This window comes from Dromiciops gliroides, chromosome 5 (genome assembly GCF_019393635.1).
Source record: "Dromiciops gliroides isolate mDroGli1 chromosome 5, mDroGli1.pri, whole genome shotgun sequence".
Taxonomy (NCBI): domain Eukaryota; kingdom Metazoa; phylum Chordata; class Mammalia; order Microbiotheria; family Microbiotheriidae; genus Dromiciops; species Dromiciops gliroides.
Genome location: NC_057865.1, coordinates 294,142,427 through 294,157,754, shown reverse-complemented (window position 1 = coordinate 294,157,754; position 15,328 = coordinate 294,142,427). Strand labels below are relative to the sequence as shown.

Sequence of the window (15,328 nt, the reverse complement as noted above, 5' to 3'; positions counted from 1 at the left end):
TCACGAGTCTGTGCTGACACAAGCGGGCCCTCGCCGCTGCACGGCCATCCGGCTAGGCCTCCCTAATCTAGTCACTGTCGCTTTGCCCACCTCCTCCACCCTCCTCGAACCTTCCGGGCCCCTCTCCTCCCCAGCAAACCTTTCCCTGTCTCCAGTAAGATGAGTGGAGGGAAGGTAGAGTGTGCTTCCCACCGTTCCCCTGACTACAGTGGGACAGTGCTGAGAGCCCCGCACTGGGGCTTCTCCTGCTCTTGCAGCCAGCCAAGCGGTGTGTCTGACATTCAGGCCAGGGCTCGCTCGTTATGTAATTAGCTGGCAAGAGTCTCAGCGACCCAAATGACAACGTGACTGTGGTCCTGTTTTGTTTTTGTTCGTTGACATTTGCCCGGCAATGTATTGTGACTCAGTAGTCTGAAGGACTCAGCCTGTCACGTCAAGCGAGAAAGTGACGTGTTGACATTGTTTTCCATCTGACTCCAGAGTCGTCCTCTGCTTTTGTCTCACTGTGATGTGATCATGAGACCTCGAGGTCTCTCAGAACTGTTCATGAAGTCCCCGCCCTGACAGGTCCTAACAGGGTTTATGGCGCCGCTGACATTACTGGGTGTGCTCTGTGCCAGCGTGCGCTGCCCAGAGTACGAGAAATGGGCACGAGAAGACTTCGAAAGCCGTGATGGTCCTCCTCAGGTGTCCTCAGACGGCTGATTTATGCCTTGGATCATTGTCTTGATTAGAGTAGCCAAGGCATTCTTCATCATCATATGGTGTAACTAACTCTTACTGCAGACAGTGTTCTCCCGGTTCTGTTCCCTTCACTTTGCATCAGTTCATGGAGACACTGTAACTATCTAGTGTCTGTCTTCCGTCCTAGTTTCAGGGTACTTGGGAAAACAAAATCGAGGATCTTAAAGTTGTTTCAGTGAATATACCATTAGACTTAGAGGGAGTTTGCCAGTCTGACAAGATGGTTTATGTTGGCTACAGAAATGAATTTATTGTATGTAATTGTGGTCTCCAAACTGTTTTGATTATGCACCCCCAGCATAGATGAATTCGTTACTTCAAAATTATCTGTGTGCCCTACCAGACTAATAATTACGTGCATTGTAAAATGTAGACAGAATAGACCTTCTTAGAGAATGAGAGATGAAATACTTACTCCCAGACACCAAGAGGGCACCACAGCTTATCAAGTAAAGGAGTAACAGATCTGTGCTCTGGGGAAATCCCTTTGGTAGCTGTGTGAAGGATGAGTTGGAGATGGGAGGGCCTGGAAGCAGAGAGATGAATTAGAAAGAAGACCGTGATGCAGGAAAGGTGTTGAGGGCTCTGATTAGGGTGGAGTAGAGAAGGAACACACAAGAGATGTTAGAAAGGAGAAATCACAAGCCAGGGGCATGTGCCCAGGGAGTGAATGTCCAGAAAGATGATGGGGCCTTTGACAGAAACAAGGCTGGGATGGGGGAGGGATAATGGGGAGAGGTCATGAGTGCAAACAGATGCCTCGTCCTCCTCCGGGACTCACTTCATCCCAACCCCAGCAAAAAGGAGAGACGAGGCTCCTAGCCATCCTTCAGTGGCCCAGAATGCAGAGCCTGCTTTTCGAGGGTGACTGGGGGGCTGAATTTCACTCGCTGCTGCTATGGGCATACTGAGAGTGACGAGGTTGCAGCTGGCCTAGGAGATAGGGGGTGGGATGGATCCCCTAGCATCACGCCATAGTCCTCACTTGAGAGGCCGTTGGCATGTGGCCCTGGATAGCTTACAAACCACTTTACAGAGATGATCTCACTTAAGTTCACGACATCTTTGTGGCAGACGCGGACTTTGACTCTTTAATTAACAGATGGGAAGATGGAGGCTGTCCAGGGTGCCTGGAGTGACACCACAAGGCAGTGGCAGAGCCGGATTTTACCAGTCATTGCCCTTCCTGCCATTCTGTGACAGAATATGTCTTTCTAGTGATGGTGTCTCTTCTTTGAACAGAGAAACCGATTCTCTCGGCCAACTGTCTTTCTCTGGCTTCACACAGATCACTGTCCCTCGGCTCTCACTTGTCATCCCAGTAGTTTTCCTGTGCACTTCAGCAGCCTTTCCCACCCGGGTGTTAGAATTTCCCTGGTCGCAGAGTGGTTTCCATCGGTCAGGTCCACTTTAGGGAGGCCGCTCCCCCTACCACCTCCAGTGACGCCACGAACTCAGCCCTTGCATTGCTCTCTGCCCAGCACTGGGGCAGCTTACTTAGCAAAGCTTTCCATAGCCTTCTCCTCAGTCTCCTCCTTCCTGGCCTTGTCCAGGCACACGGATGGCGTTGGTGCTTTGCCCCAGGCCTCCTCACCCGGTCTCTGCCTCTCACAAGCAAGGTTCGGTTCAAGCGTCTCCAGTGTAGCCTTCAGCCCCCTCCAGGGCACCTGGGAGTGTCCTCTGGGGACAGGGACAGATCCATTTTTGTCTTTGGGCCCTTAGCACAGGACCCTGCTCCGTGTTTGGGGGGTTTCATCAGGGGATGCTGTTGAGGTTAGTGAAGCATTTGTCTGGGCAAGACAGGGACACTTACTGGGTGAGGAGGTGCTTGGATGACCAAACTCCAAGAGTCACCCTCCACAGAGGGAGGTCACCTGGGGATCTGGGCAGGGCTGTTGAATATTTGCTGATTGGGTGAAAGAGGCTTTGAGGGAGGGATGACTGACACACTGGGTAATAGCATCCAAAAAGAAGGGGATGGACGGTCCGAGCCTAGAATGATGGAACATACTTAAATAGAGAGAGAGCCTAGCAGACGAGTGTAAAGTCTTATATTTGGGTACGAAGAAATCAGCTCGAGCAGTGTGAGAGGGGTAGCAGTGGAGGAAGGAGGCCTGGTGTGAGCAGACAGACATTCACCTGAGTATGTCTAAGAGTGGGCTACAAGGGGCAGCTAGGTGGCGCCGTGGATAAAGCACCAACCCTGGATTCAGGAGGACCTGAGTTCAAATCCGGCCTCCTTGGGCAAGTCACTTAACCCTCATTGCCCCACAAATAATAATAAAAATAAAATTAAGAGTGGGCTGCAAGCTCAGGATGGGTTAGTCTAAGTGTGGGCAGCCCAGACAAGCCATCATCGTCTTCAGATGCCGTTGGTCTGCAGGCAGACGTTATTAGGAACTTACTGCAAACGAGAAAGAGTGTGCTAAACACTGGAGATTCGAAGACAAAGCAAAAAGAGCCCCTGCCCTCAGGAAGCTTACATTCTAATAGGAGAGCTGCAGAGCCAAGAGCAGGGAGGACCAGAGTCCTGCTAGCTTGTGCCCTGCTCAGGCCCCACCTGTTCAGTCGTGGGTTCCCCATTCTAGAAGGAAGAGGAGTGATCAGGTCACATGGAGAGGGAAGGGGCCTGGAGATTGCCCGGCGCAGGGGCTGACCAAAGCAAGCTCTGGGTCACAGCCCCAGGCCTCAGAGGAGGAAGCAAGGGCCCAAGGTTTAGTGACTTACCCTGGGTCTGCCTGCTGATGAATGCCTGCATCTGGATTTGAACCCAGGCTCTGACTGATCCAGCTCTGAGCCTTGGGGGCAGGCCTGGGAGAGGCCCTGGGGCCCCACCTGCTCCACCTTTGTTTCCTTCTAGGGTTTACACAGATCTCCAGCAGGTGCTAAACAACCTCACCCATCCCCGGTTTCAGTTCACCACCGTGGAGGCCGAGGCAGACATCTTGTACAACTTCTCCCATTTCAAAGACTACAGGTATGGGCTCCTGTGTCTCCCTGCGCCAGGCTCTTCCTGACGCTGTTTATTCTTTATATCAGTGGTTCCCAGGGAACCTCCTGGCTGTGGTCAGCTGCATGGATTCCCCCAGCTCTTCCTTAGCAGAAGGGAAAATGCATTAAGCCATCTCTTCTCTGGAGCTGGTTTGCTGGTGGGAATTCACGAGTCTTGTTTCCACTTACACTATTGTAGTTGAGAGGGCTTGTTTCCCTGCCTCGGCTTACTTCATTCAGATCTTCTGCCTTTCTCTGAGTTCCTCACGTTCGTTTTGTCTCGTCTAGCTTCACGGTAGAAGTTTAATCTCGGTCTCGTCCGAGCGCGTCTCTCTTTTGCCAGCATTCTGGTATATTGTGAACAGCAGGAGGCTTGTCACAAGGCCTGGCCGCAGGTCCCGAAGCCCTTCCCCAGGCAGAGCCTCGCTTTCCTCCTATAAAATAGGAATCCTAGGCTTCGGGGTTGGAAGGGGCGTTGGGAAGTTCAGGCGCCGGGATAGGTGTGAGGGCGTTTTGTGTAAATGGGAGTTTTTACTGTAATCGTAGGAAATTCAGTGAAGAAAGGCCTCATGTGATGCTGAATCAGTTCCCTTGTGAGAACCTCCTGACAGTGAAGGATTGCCTTGCCTCCATCTCCAGGCGAGTGGGGGGACCCGAAGGGCCCCAGTGGCTGCCCAGGACCTTCAACCTCCGGACGGAACTGCCCCAGTTCATTAGCTACTTTCAGCAACGAGAAAGAAGGTAACTCATTAGTCAGTAACACGATCAGGGGCTTTTGTGTCCACAGGGCTTCCTGCCCCCTAAGCAGGCCTTGCTCACTGCACCATCCAGGCCCCCACATCCTGCAAGTGGCAGCAGGATGGGCACCCCTAAAATCAGAGTCGGGAGACCTGGCTAAAAACCCAGGCTCCGCTCCTTAGAAACCTGGTGACTCAGGAAGTTACGTTTATCTCCCTGACCCTCAGTTTCCTCATCTATAAGGTGAGGAGATGCCCTCCTGCCAACAACACGTATGGAGCATTCTCCAGGTGCTTTGGCCACAGGGTGACCACCAGCCCATGGGGCTTTGTGGGGGAAGCACTTGGTGAGTGCCCAGGCCCTTTAAAAAGGTCAGGGGTTAGCGGCGTGCTTTCCTCAAGCCATCCCCTCTCCCTGCTTCCCCTTCATCCCTATCCTCGGCTCTGCTCTCGGCGCTTGGGGGCGTCTATTGTCTCTAGTTGCCAGTGGTACCAGAAGAGCATCCGTTTTATGGAGGAAGAAGCCGGGCCCTGGAGAGATAAATGAGACTCCTCAGGCCCAGCTCCGAGGGACAGCGCAGGCGCAGCAGAGGCTTCTCCTATGCTCCTTTCACTCGTTCTTCCGTTCCTTCCCTACAACATTGAGGTGTATGAAGCCCTTTTTCTCACGACATGCGTGTGGGGTGGGCGTGTGACCCCCATTTTTCAGGTGAGGGAGGGGAACACTGAGAAGAAGAGAGAGTAGGTGGCCAGGTGAGAATGTTTTCCCCTCGGTCACACTGCTTCTCATCCCCAGTACACTTCTCTAAAACTGTTCTCTCCGTGACCCTGAGCAAGTCATCCCACCTCTGTCCGCCTCAGTTTCCTCACCTGTAAAATGGGGGTAATAAAGCGCCCCTCTTCCCGGCTTCTTGTGAGGACAGATGAGTCATGTGTAGAGCGCTCGGCTCACTGCCCCGCCCAGAGCAGGTGCCTGATAAATGCCTATTCGTTCCCTTTCCCCACTTGAGAAAGACCCCACAGCGCGCTGTCTGTGAGGTTGTGCCTGTGCACAGAAAGGAAGCCGATAAAGCCCAGGCTGAAAGTAAGCTGGAGCAGTTGTCTGGGATTCCTCAGGGAAGATTTCTTCCTGCAAGAGCCACTTCAGGGGAGAGAAAACTGCAAATGCAGATTCCTCCGGGAACCATCGTGCATCCACTGCCCCGGCTTCCTGGAAATATCCCCCAGCCATTCCTTGGTCTGCCTTTTGGGACCCAGCAAAACAAGGGGCCCGGCCTTCTTGGGGCAAGGGTGTTTAAGTGTCATGGGAAGAGAGCCTGGCAGTGGGAAGGGATTGCAGACTCCCTAGGAGTCTGTGGTGTAGGATTCAGGGGCCAGAAAATGAGTTTGGACAGCATGAAGTCAGACATAGAGGTCTAGAAAAGGGACCGCAGGTGGGCCTCTGTCCTGATGAGCCTGTGACAAGTGTGTCCAGAAGAAGGCCTTGCCGGGATGGGGAAGAGGGTCACATGCAGCCCCTGGGGGCGCTTTAGCCCAGACAAGACTTGGGGCCCACAGTAGCCGCCTGCATATACCGGAAGAGCTCGTTATTGTTTGGTGCCCGATTCTGCTTGGCCTAGAGGGCTTAACCTCCAACCAAGGAGAGACCACGGAACTGTCCAGAAGAGGAAAGGGCTGCTGGGGGAAGACCTGGATCACTCTGCTATCAAGGAGACTCCTTCCCCAGGGTCTGCATGGGCCTTTAGGCCTTGCTCAAAGGAAGCCTCTCCGTCTGTGGGCATCCAGGCCCACCACAGGAGCACGAGGCAGCAGGCCACGCCTCTGGCCACCTGCGGAACCTCTAGCAGAGCCAAGGCCGTGTTATGAGACACGTCTGAGGGAACCAGGAATGTGTGGCTAGGGGGAGGACACACTAGCTGTCTGCATGGTCTCTCAGGCCCAGGTGGAACCAGGACCCAGGCTGGAAGCCACAGGGAGTCAGATCTGTCTGGATATTATACGGAGAGCTTTCCAGGGCGGAATAACGGAAAAGCAGCATAGCGTGGGGCAGAGGAAGGGAAATTTAAAGTGGGGCAGCCCAGATTTGACTCTGATGTCAGGGACTCTAGAGGAGAGCTGGCCAGTGCACCAGATGGTGAGCTGCCCATGCCTGTTACCAAGGCTGGAGGACCACTTGGCATGAGTGTGAGAAGGGATGAAATTCTGAGGTCCTTTGCACATGCTCCCAGGATGGGCCACTGAGCAAACAGCAGGTGCCAGCCCACGGCCACAGACCTACCTTCTCTGCCAAGTCTCTCCCAAGGGTGGTTCGGCTCCTAGGAGGCTTTTAGGAGTGAATGAATTCAGTCCAACGTGGATGCCAAGTGACTGTGTCCTTCATCTCTTCTGAAGAGTTAGACCAGATCAGATGCTGGTCATTCATTCAGAAGCCCCTTGGGAATATTCACCTACCACATTTGAACATATCAAGAGGGTGTCACCGTCTCCGTTAGTCAGGGGCCAGCTGTGAATCCCTGGCTCTTCCCTAGGGTCACATGGGTGGGGGGGGTCATGGGGGCAGGTGCCAAGCTGTGTAGCCAAGATTGCCTTTTGTCACAGGGGAGAAGACAATCACTGGATCTGTAAACCGTGGAACTTAGCTCGAAGCCTAGACACTCATGTCACAAACAACCTCCACAACATTATCCGGCTCCGGGAGAGCGCCCCCAAGGTGAGACAGGGCAGGGGCTGGCCAGAAGTGCGCTCCCTCCCAGCACAAGATGGCACATGTTCAAACCTCAAACAGAAGGGAAAATTACATTTTTTAACCTATTTCCGAACATCAGGGTAACCTTTGAGTCAGTACATACCAGCAACCACTTTTAGCCTCCCCATCCGTGGAAGCTCCTTTTTGCCTCACTGGGACACATACCCAGAAGCCAGACGCTGGGCTGGGCCTTCCAGGGGCCCAAGGGCAGGCCCAGCTCTGCCCCTTGGAAGTCGTGTGAGCCTGACAAGTCATTTAACCCTCCGAACCCTAACCTGTCCAGTGAAGACAGTTGTCTGACCCACCAGCCTCACCGCCTGTGAGGTCCTAATTAGACCGGCCAGTGGGCGAATCTTGATTGGGCAGAGTGTTCTCAAGTGAAAGTGCTCCTTATTGTGACCCTAGTGAGGCCAGTCACACAAGTACAAAGCTTCCTAGTGAACGACAGTGCCTGTTTGCACCACAATGCCTACGGCCTGCCCAGCCATTCTCCATTAGGCGAGCGACCTGACTTCTGTGGCTTCAGTCAGACCCGATGGTCTCTGCGGTGCTGTCTAGCCCCAAGGGGAGCTTTCCAAGCACAATCCCGCCCTTGTAACAGGGTGGGAAACTGAGACGCAGAAGGGGTGTGACCGTCCATGGTCACACCGTTAGTATCAGTTAAGATTCAAACCCAGACGTCCAAATAAGCCCCGTGCTCTTGCTATTGCGCTGTGCAGGAGTGGGCTTTGTCTGTCTTTCTCTAGTGATTTTTTAAAATAGATTTTCCTAATGATGTATTGGGGGTGGGGGGGTCCTGTGCATGTGCCAAAGCTTTCTTCTGAGCTGAACAAGTGACGCCGAGGAATCACGCAGCCAGCCCCTGTAAGTCTGGGACCTGCATGGTCAGGAGTGTCCACCGTCTGTGCCCGCTTTGTCCCTGCTCTCCCCCAGGTGGTCTCCAAGTACATAGAGAGTCCTGTCTTATTCCACCGAGATGATGTGGGAATGGTCAAGTTTGACATCCGCTACATCGTACTGCTGCGCTCGGTCAGGCCCCTGAGACTCTACGCCTATGATGTGTTCTGGCTGCGATTCTCCAATCGGTAATCCCGGGGGCTGGGGGCGGGGCTGGGGAGCCAGGGCGCAGCTCCTACTCATCCATCCTTCTTCCTGTGTCTGTCCAGGGCTTTCGCACTCAATGATTTGGATGATTACGAGAAACACTTCACTGTGATGAACTATGACCCAGACACGCCTCTGAAGCAGGTGAGTGGCGTGGAATGGTCCGCTGGGCGTGGGGAGGAGAGTGGGCCTTTGGCTTATCTGAAGATAGATTGGAAGAGACAGGCACTGAGGGGTGCCAGGCCCAGAGGCACCTGTTCTGGATCAAAAGCTTGGTGCCCCACGTGCACGGGATATGCAGCGCTGCGCAAGGCCTGGGGGAGGCGAGTTACTGCAGGCTGGAGGATTCCAGCAAGACTTGGAGGAGCGGGGAGAAGGCCATGTGCCCCCAGGGCCCGCAGGCTAGCCCAAGGACATGGAGGTGGGCATGGAGCATGGGGAGCCTTGAAGAGCAGGCGAGATGTTAAACTTGCCTTGGTGGGTCATAGGCAGCCGCTCCAAGGCTTGGGAAGTCTGCAGAGAAGAGAGGGCCGTGCATCGGGCGCAGGTGGGAGGGATCAGTGGGGATGGGGGCAGTGGAGGCCAGAAGCCTCCTTAAGGGCTGCAAGGAGGGAGGGGGAGGGAAGAGCCAGGAACACCAACTTCAGAGTCCGCAGACGGGGCCGTTGTTACAGCTGCGGTAGAGCCCCCACCCCCGAGTGCCCAGGCCAGAGTCCCAGAACCAGAGGGGCTTCCTCCCCAGCCCCTTGCCCAGATGCTGCCCCCCTGTCCCCAGAGCCCACAGTGCAGAGAAGACCCCGTCCACGGGGGAGGTGGCAGGGATGGCAGCTTCATGGGCTTTCTCTGTTTTAGGTTCACTATGATGAATTCATTCCCCTGTTTGAGAAGCAGTACCCAGAATACCCGTGGCAGAGTGTGCAGGTAGGCGAGCCTGTGGGCCCGGGCTGGATTAGCGACTGCTGACCCGGGGGACACGGATGGGGTGAGAGACATAACATGACACACAGGACACGAGGGGCCAGCTCTGAGTGTGGGCCCCCCCCCCCCCGCCCTTGTGGGGCAGGGCGGGGTGGGGAGAGGACTTCCCTTTTTCTCTGGATGCCTTAAGGGTCCCAGGGCACTTTATCACCCGCCCTGTGGCTCATGGAGCATAAGGATCATTATGCCCATTTTATTGATGAGGAACCTGAGGCTCTGGTGTCACTTCTGCCTTCAAACCCGCCTCGTCGTCCTGCACAGGCCTTTCCTGGGTGTCGCCTCTTGGTGTCTGAGGCCTTGTGCTTGTTAACACCCCCCCCCCCCCAAGATAGGCTCTCACCTAGACAGCCCTTCTCAGTCCTGAGGAAACAGCCCTTTGTTGAATTCCAGGCCAGGCGTCAGTGGCTGGACGTGCCCCTGCCGTAGGACCTCTCCCAGATGTCCTGGGCTCTGGTCTTCAGGCACCCGGCCAAGTGAGCAGAGAGGGAGGTCAGGCTTGGGAGGAAGCACCCTGGACTCCCAGCAGTGCCCCGGGCGGGCAGCCCTGCCTCAGCAGGGGTCCCACACGGCTGCCTCGGGCAGTCGGCCTAAATCCTGCCCTTCCCTTCTCAGGCTGAGATCTTCAAGGCCTTCACCGAGCTATTCAAGGCCGCCACGGCCAAGCCCGCGCCCCTGGGGGTCTGTGACTACCCTTCCTCAAGAGCCGTGTACGCCATCGATCTCATGCTGAAGTGGGACCACTCTCTTCCTCCTAACAGTAAGGGAAAACCCCCTCCTTTCTCCCCCTTTTTCCCCAGTGGCCATTCACGCTCGCTCTGTCTGGGCTATCCCCCTTGACCTTCGACCTTTGCCCTTTTGGCCATGTAATGATTTATGGTTGGTCTCTGTGTGGGCGTCCTCTGTCCATTCTGGGGTGTCCGCTTCATGAGGACAGGGAGCCTCTGCACACAGTAGTGTCGAGATGGGGTGAGAGCCCCTGGGCCCTGGTGCCTCTTCTCGGGGACTGGAGCCAGGTCCTGAGTTGAGAAGGAGGCCTCAAGGCCAGAGGAGGTCTGTGGCCTTAGGAAGGAGCCAAAGAACTGTCTCGAGGGGGTGACATCCCCCAGACCTGCCACAGGAGATGACTTGGCTTGGTCATTTTCTCAGCTCCGTGCCGGGGCCCCAGAGGCAGCGGGCAGTGTGTGTGCCCATGTAGAGAAGGCGGGTGAGGGGGCAAAGGGCTCTGAGTGAGGGGTGAGTGGGGGAGGAGCTCAGGGAGAGGAGAGCCCCAGGAGGCCTGGGGCGGCACTGGGACCCCCCGAGTGACCCGCCTGCATTTGACCCCAGGCAAGAAAGTCATGCAGCCTCAGATCCTTGAGGTGAACTTCAACCCGGACTGCGAGAGGGCCTGCAAGTACCACCCGAGCTTCTTCAATGATGTCTTCAGCGCCTTGTTCCTGGACGAGACCAAGAACTGTCACGTGACCTGCATCGTCTAAGCTGGGGTGTCCCCCTCTCCTCCTCCTCCTCTTGCTTCCTTCTTCCTGTGCTTCAGGGTCTCTCCCTCAGGTCTGTGAGCTTTCCTTCAGGCCTGGAGACGGGAGCATCTGTCTGTGGGGCTTTCTCTCTCCTCACTTGTTTGCAGTCACTCACTGTGGGGCTAAAATGCTGTGTGAAGATGGGGTATTTGCTGGTAACCTGAGCAAGGAACTGACCACTCTCGGTCCCTTTTTGCATCCATTGTGCTTGGTGGGCAGGACCCCCGGGTCCCATCGTGTGTGGATGTTCTCTGACTGCCGGCCAACATCAGAAGGCGCTTCATTCCTTGATGTCCCCCCCACCCTCCCAAGGGTAAAGCAAGTTATGAGAACTCGTGTCCTCCCCATGCAAGGCAAGAAGGAAGCCCTCACCAGCAGCCTCAGTATCCCGTCCAGAATCTTCTGAGGACCAGGACGGGCCGTTTGCCAAAGAACTCTGCTGGGCGGCTCAGAGCCCACCTTGGACGGGGCGGTGCACGGTCAGAGCTCTTGCTTCGTTCAGTGATCTGAAGTGGCTGATGGGACTCGTGTCCCCATTTTACAGATGAGGAAACTGACTGACAGCAGTGGAGGCGACTTGTTGGTGGCAGATGAGGCTCAGAGCACAGTTCATCTTTTCAGGCTTCAGGACGCCACATGCTCACACGAGCACTCGTGTGTGTGTGTGTGTGTGTGTGTGTGTGTGTGTGTGTGTGCGTGCGCGTGTGTGTGCGTGTGTGCGTGTGTGTGTGCGTGCGCACGCTCACTCTCTCTCTAGCAATCTCTATTTGTCTTGTTCCGCTTGTCCAGATTTCAAGCCATCCAAGCTCTGAATGTGCATGGTCCTCACTGGTTTTCTTGGGGGCCTAATCATCTAAGTCATTTGTTTACAGAAGGTTGAGACTCCCCTTTAAAGGGATCCAGAAGTTTTCTTTTGTTCTTGGTCTGAGAGTGGAGTCAGTCCCAAGAAATAGGCCATCCCGTTTTCCTGTCTCGTCTGGTAGAACATTCAGTCCCGGGCCTAAGCCTGTCTCGGGTGCGAGCTGTGTGACAGGAGCAGAGCACTTGGGCTCTCTCAGTTTGCTCATCTACAAAACGGGTCGCGGTCTTTGCCCCGCTTAGGTTTCCCAGTGGTTGTGAGTACACGCGATAAGAAACGGAAAGGCTTTGCCGCTACAAGTCACCACACACCCAGGAATGATTGTTCTGCCCTCTCTGTGTTACCAACTTGTGCCGCCCGGGCGCCGTCCCTGACCTTTGGCTGAGGACAGCTGCAGCCGCCCTTCCTCCTGCCCAGGTTTTCTGGGAGAATGAGGATCAGTGAATGTATCGGGGCCCTTCCCACGTGTGGTTTCCTCCCCTGGAGCGCTTGTTCTTTGCCATGATTCCTCCTCCACAGATCTGTAATCACAATAAAGTGCTGCTTCCTATTTCATCTGTCCTTGTGTTGAATCTTCTCTGCAGGGCAGGCCGCCAGCTTAACTCACGGTTCAGAGTCCCGGAAGGTCGGCAGCGGTCAGGACCTCATTCCCCTCCCCTCCTCCCCATCGAAGCCCAAGCACACCCACCCCCACCCCGGGATACTTGGCCAGCCCATGCCTCTCCCTCTCCTTCACCACATCAGTCAGTCACTAAATGCCTGGCGTACCCAGGACAAGGGATGAAGCTCTCGTCACCCGTGAGGCCCTGCCATCCTAGCACAGAGACTAGTGCACTGCAGAGGAGTCTGGGGGCAGAGGAGATCAGCAAAGACTTCCCGCAGTAGTGGGTGGGTGGTCTTGAAAGAAGGGAACGGTTCTGTGGAATGGAAGTGAGGAGGGAACACGTCCCAGGCATGAGAGGGAAAGCCAGTACAGAGGCACCCAGGTACTGGGGGAGGGAGGCAGGGTCATACGCAGAGCAGAGAAGAGCAAGAGATGGACAGTGAGGCTGGACCACAAGACAGGGTGTCCAGGTTATGAAAAGTTTCAGAAACTAAACAAATGTTTATTGGATCTCAGGGACAATTGGGAGCCCTTGAAGTTTGTTGAGTAGGGGAGTGACACGTGGTCAGATCTGTACTTTGGCAAAATCACTCACAGCTGTGTGGAGGGTGGCCTTGCTTGGGCAGATTGGCACTTTTAGGTAGGGCCAGGAGACAAAGGGGCACAGAGGCCTGTTTGTAGAGCTAATGGCCACATATTTATTCATCTATTAGTAGAGGCAGGGACACCGTTAGGAAGCCATTGAAGTTGTCCCCATAGGAAGACACCATGCAGTCTAATTCTCTGGACTCCCACAAAGATGCTGAAAGCATTTGACCAAGTACTGTTTGGAGACCTAGGGAGAAGTCGCAGATGGTCATCTCCCCAGCACATGTCCAAAGAAGTGGCCCGCAGGCAAGCGACCAGGGCAGGAGCCATGGAGGAGCAGCACCCCGTCCGCCCCCCGGCCCATGGTGTTACTAACTCAGCAGAGGAGATTGAAGGGGAAACAGGCTTGCTTCCAAAGGAGTCGGCTTTGCAGAGAGAAGGGAGGCCGTGACCAGGTGGCAGCCAGTGAATGAGTTCTGGTGCATTAACAGCATCCTTGGAGGGTTGGCCTCCCGGGGGAGGCATTTTGGGGTGTTAGGCAACTCAGACCAGGGCACCATTGAAGGGAGCTATCAGAAGGGTTCCCTTCCCTGCAGACAGGCCCGGCCAGGCCAGGGAGGCACGCCATGATGGGGAGGGAGGGCGCAGTGCAACGGTGTTTCTTTCCCAGGCAGGAGTGGGCCAGCCCATAGGACAGGGAGAGGGAGCAAGATGGGATGGCATCTCTCTAGTCTTGATAGAATGCCATAGGCCCTGAGAGGAGACCAACAGAGTGGGTTGTTTTGTCTCAGCAAGAGGCCAATGAGGGCAGCTGGAACACTTGGAAATTGTGGAGGAAGCACGGGGTTTGATTAAAAAGCCCTTGGGCAGGGCAGCTAGGTGGCACAGTGGATAGAGCAGCAGCCCTGGAATCAGGAGTACCTGAGTTCAAGTCCAGCCTCAGACACTTAACACTTACTAGCTGTGTGACCCTGGGCAAGTCACTTAACCCCAATTGCCTCATTTTTTTAAAAAGCCTTTGGGCTTTGTGAATGGGCATTAGGTCCATGGAGTGGTGGAGAAAGGCTCATTCATCATTATGGAAAGAGCAGTTTCTGTGTCATCAATGCTTGCTCACCAGCTTTCTGGAATCTATTTATTAGATGTTTTTCTTTGGTTTTGGCCTGCAGGCTAGTTTATAGGGGCCTGTTCTTGGCCTGGGCTGGCTCACTAACAGGTTCAGGGAGGTTGGAGTCTTCCCGGTTAGGGAACAGTGAGTCATGGCTCTGGTCTCCCATTTCCACTCCTCCAGTCCTCACCCCATGAAACCCCTGGAATGTCACACTGTCCCCTCCACCTGTCTCCACCCCTGACATCTCATCCACCCTTCAGACTTTCCCTTATCCACCTTATCCAAACCTCCAATAGCATTTGCCTTGTTCTCATGGTAACCTCCTGCATCATAATTCTTGTAGAGCCGAGTGTGAACTCCTCAAAGTCTTAGAGCAAGCACAGAAGATGCATCGCACCCCAAGGGCCAGGGGTTTTTTTATGGGGTTTTTTTGCAGGGCAATGGGGGTTAAGTGACTTGCCCAGGGTCACACAGCTAATAAGTGTCAAGGGTCTGAGGCCAGATTTGAACTCAGGTCCTCCTGAATCGAGGGACGGTGCTCCATCCACTGTGCCACCTAGCTGCCCCACCACCATTATATTTTGAGAAAGATATTGATAACCTGGGAGTGTCCTGAGGAGAGCAGCCAAGAAGGCACATGGTGTTGAGATGAAGAGATGGAGCATGTGAACTGTGGAGAGGCAGATGTGACAGCTATGCTCAGGTATCAGAAGGATTGTGATGGAGATGGGAGGGCCGGGATTTGGGGTACTCAAATTTTTTTTAATTGTTTTAATAAATAATAAAAAATTAGGGGCAGCTAGGTGGCGCAGTGGATAGAGCACCGGCCCTGGAGTCAGGAATGCCTGAGTTCGAATCCAGCCTTAGACACTTAACACTTACTAGCTGTGTGACCCTGGGCAAGTCACTTAACCCCAATTGCCTCACCAAAAAAAAAAAAAAATTAGATCCAAGAACTGAAGCATAAATCTAGAAATATCATTAATAGCTAAGTTATCAAAGAATATGAATAAACCATTTTTAAAAGAAAAAAAAAAGGACCATGATGTGAAAGTAGGAGGGGAGTCAGCTTTGCTCTGTTTGCAGAACCAGGGGCAATGAATGGGTAGAAGCTGTGGAGAGGTGAGGCTGGATGGCAGCAATGAGGGGTGCCCCAAAGTGGGATGCGCTGTCTGGCAGAGAGAGTCAGGGAGTGGACTCCTCCCTGGAGGTCTGCCAACAAAGGCTGAACAACCACGTGGACATGCTTCGGTGGGGACTTCTTTGAGGGGTGGCTGGGACCATCCCACTCTCCAGATGCTGTGGCCAACATTCTTGACGCGCCCCTGCCCACCCCTTGAAAAGACTCT

The 15,328-nt window shown here is 54.4% G+C and overlaps 1 protein-coding gene across 1 annotated transcript in view; it reads left to right on the top strand.

The window, feature by feature from the left end:
• Window positions 1-11,500, top strand: part of TTLL12 (tubulin tyrosine ligase like 12) — a 37,323-nt gene extending 25,823 nt beyond the window's left edge. The window contains exons 7-14 of the mRNA XM_043967010.1: window positions 3,605-3,721; window positions 4,282-4,476; window positions 7,071-7,182; window positions 8,152-8,303; window positions 8,385-8,466; window positions 9,175-9,243; window positions 9,913-10,057; window positions 10,627-11,500. Of these exons, the coding sequence (XP_043822945.1) occupies window positions 3,605-3,721; window positions 4,282-4,476; window positions 7,071-7,182; window positions 8,152-8,303; window positions 8,385-8,466; window positions 9,175-9,243; window positions 9,913-10,057; window positions 10,627-10,778 (1,024 nt within the window). The 3' untranslated portion in view covers window positions 10,779-11,500. The remainder of the gene's footprint in view (window positions 1-3,604; window positions 3,722-4,281; window positions 4,477-7,070; window positions 7,183-8,151; window positions 8,304-8,384; window positions 8,467-9,174; window positions 9,244-9,912; window positions 10,058-10,626) is intronic.
• Window positions 11,501-15,328: the final 3,828 nt, after the last annotated feature.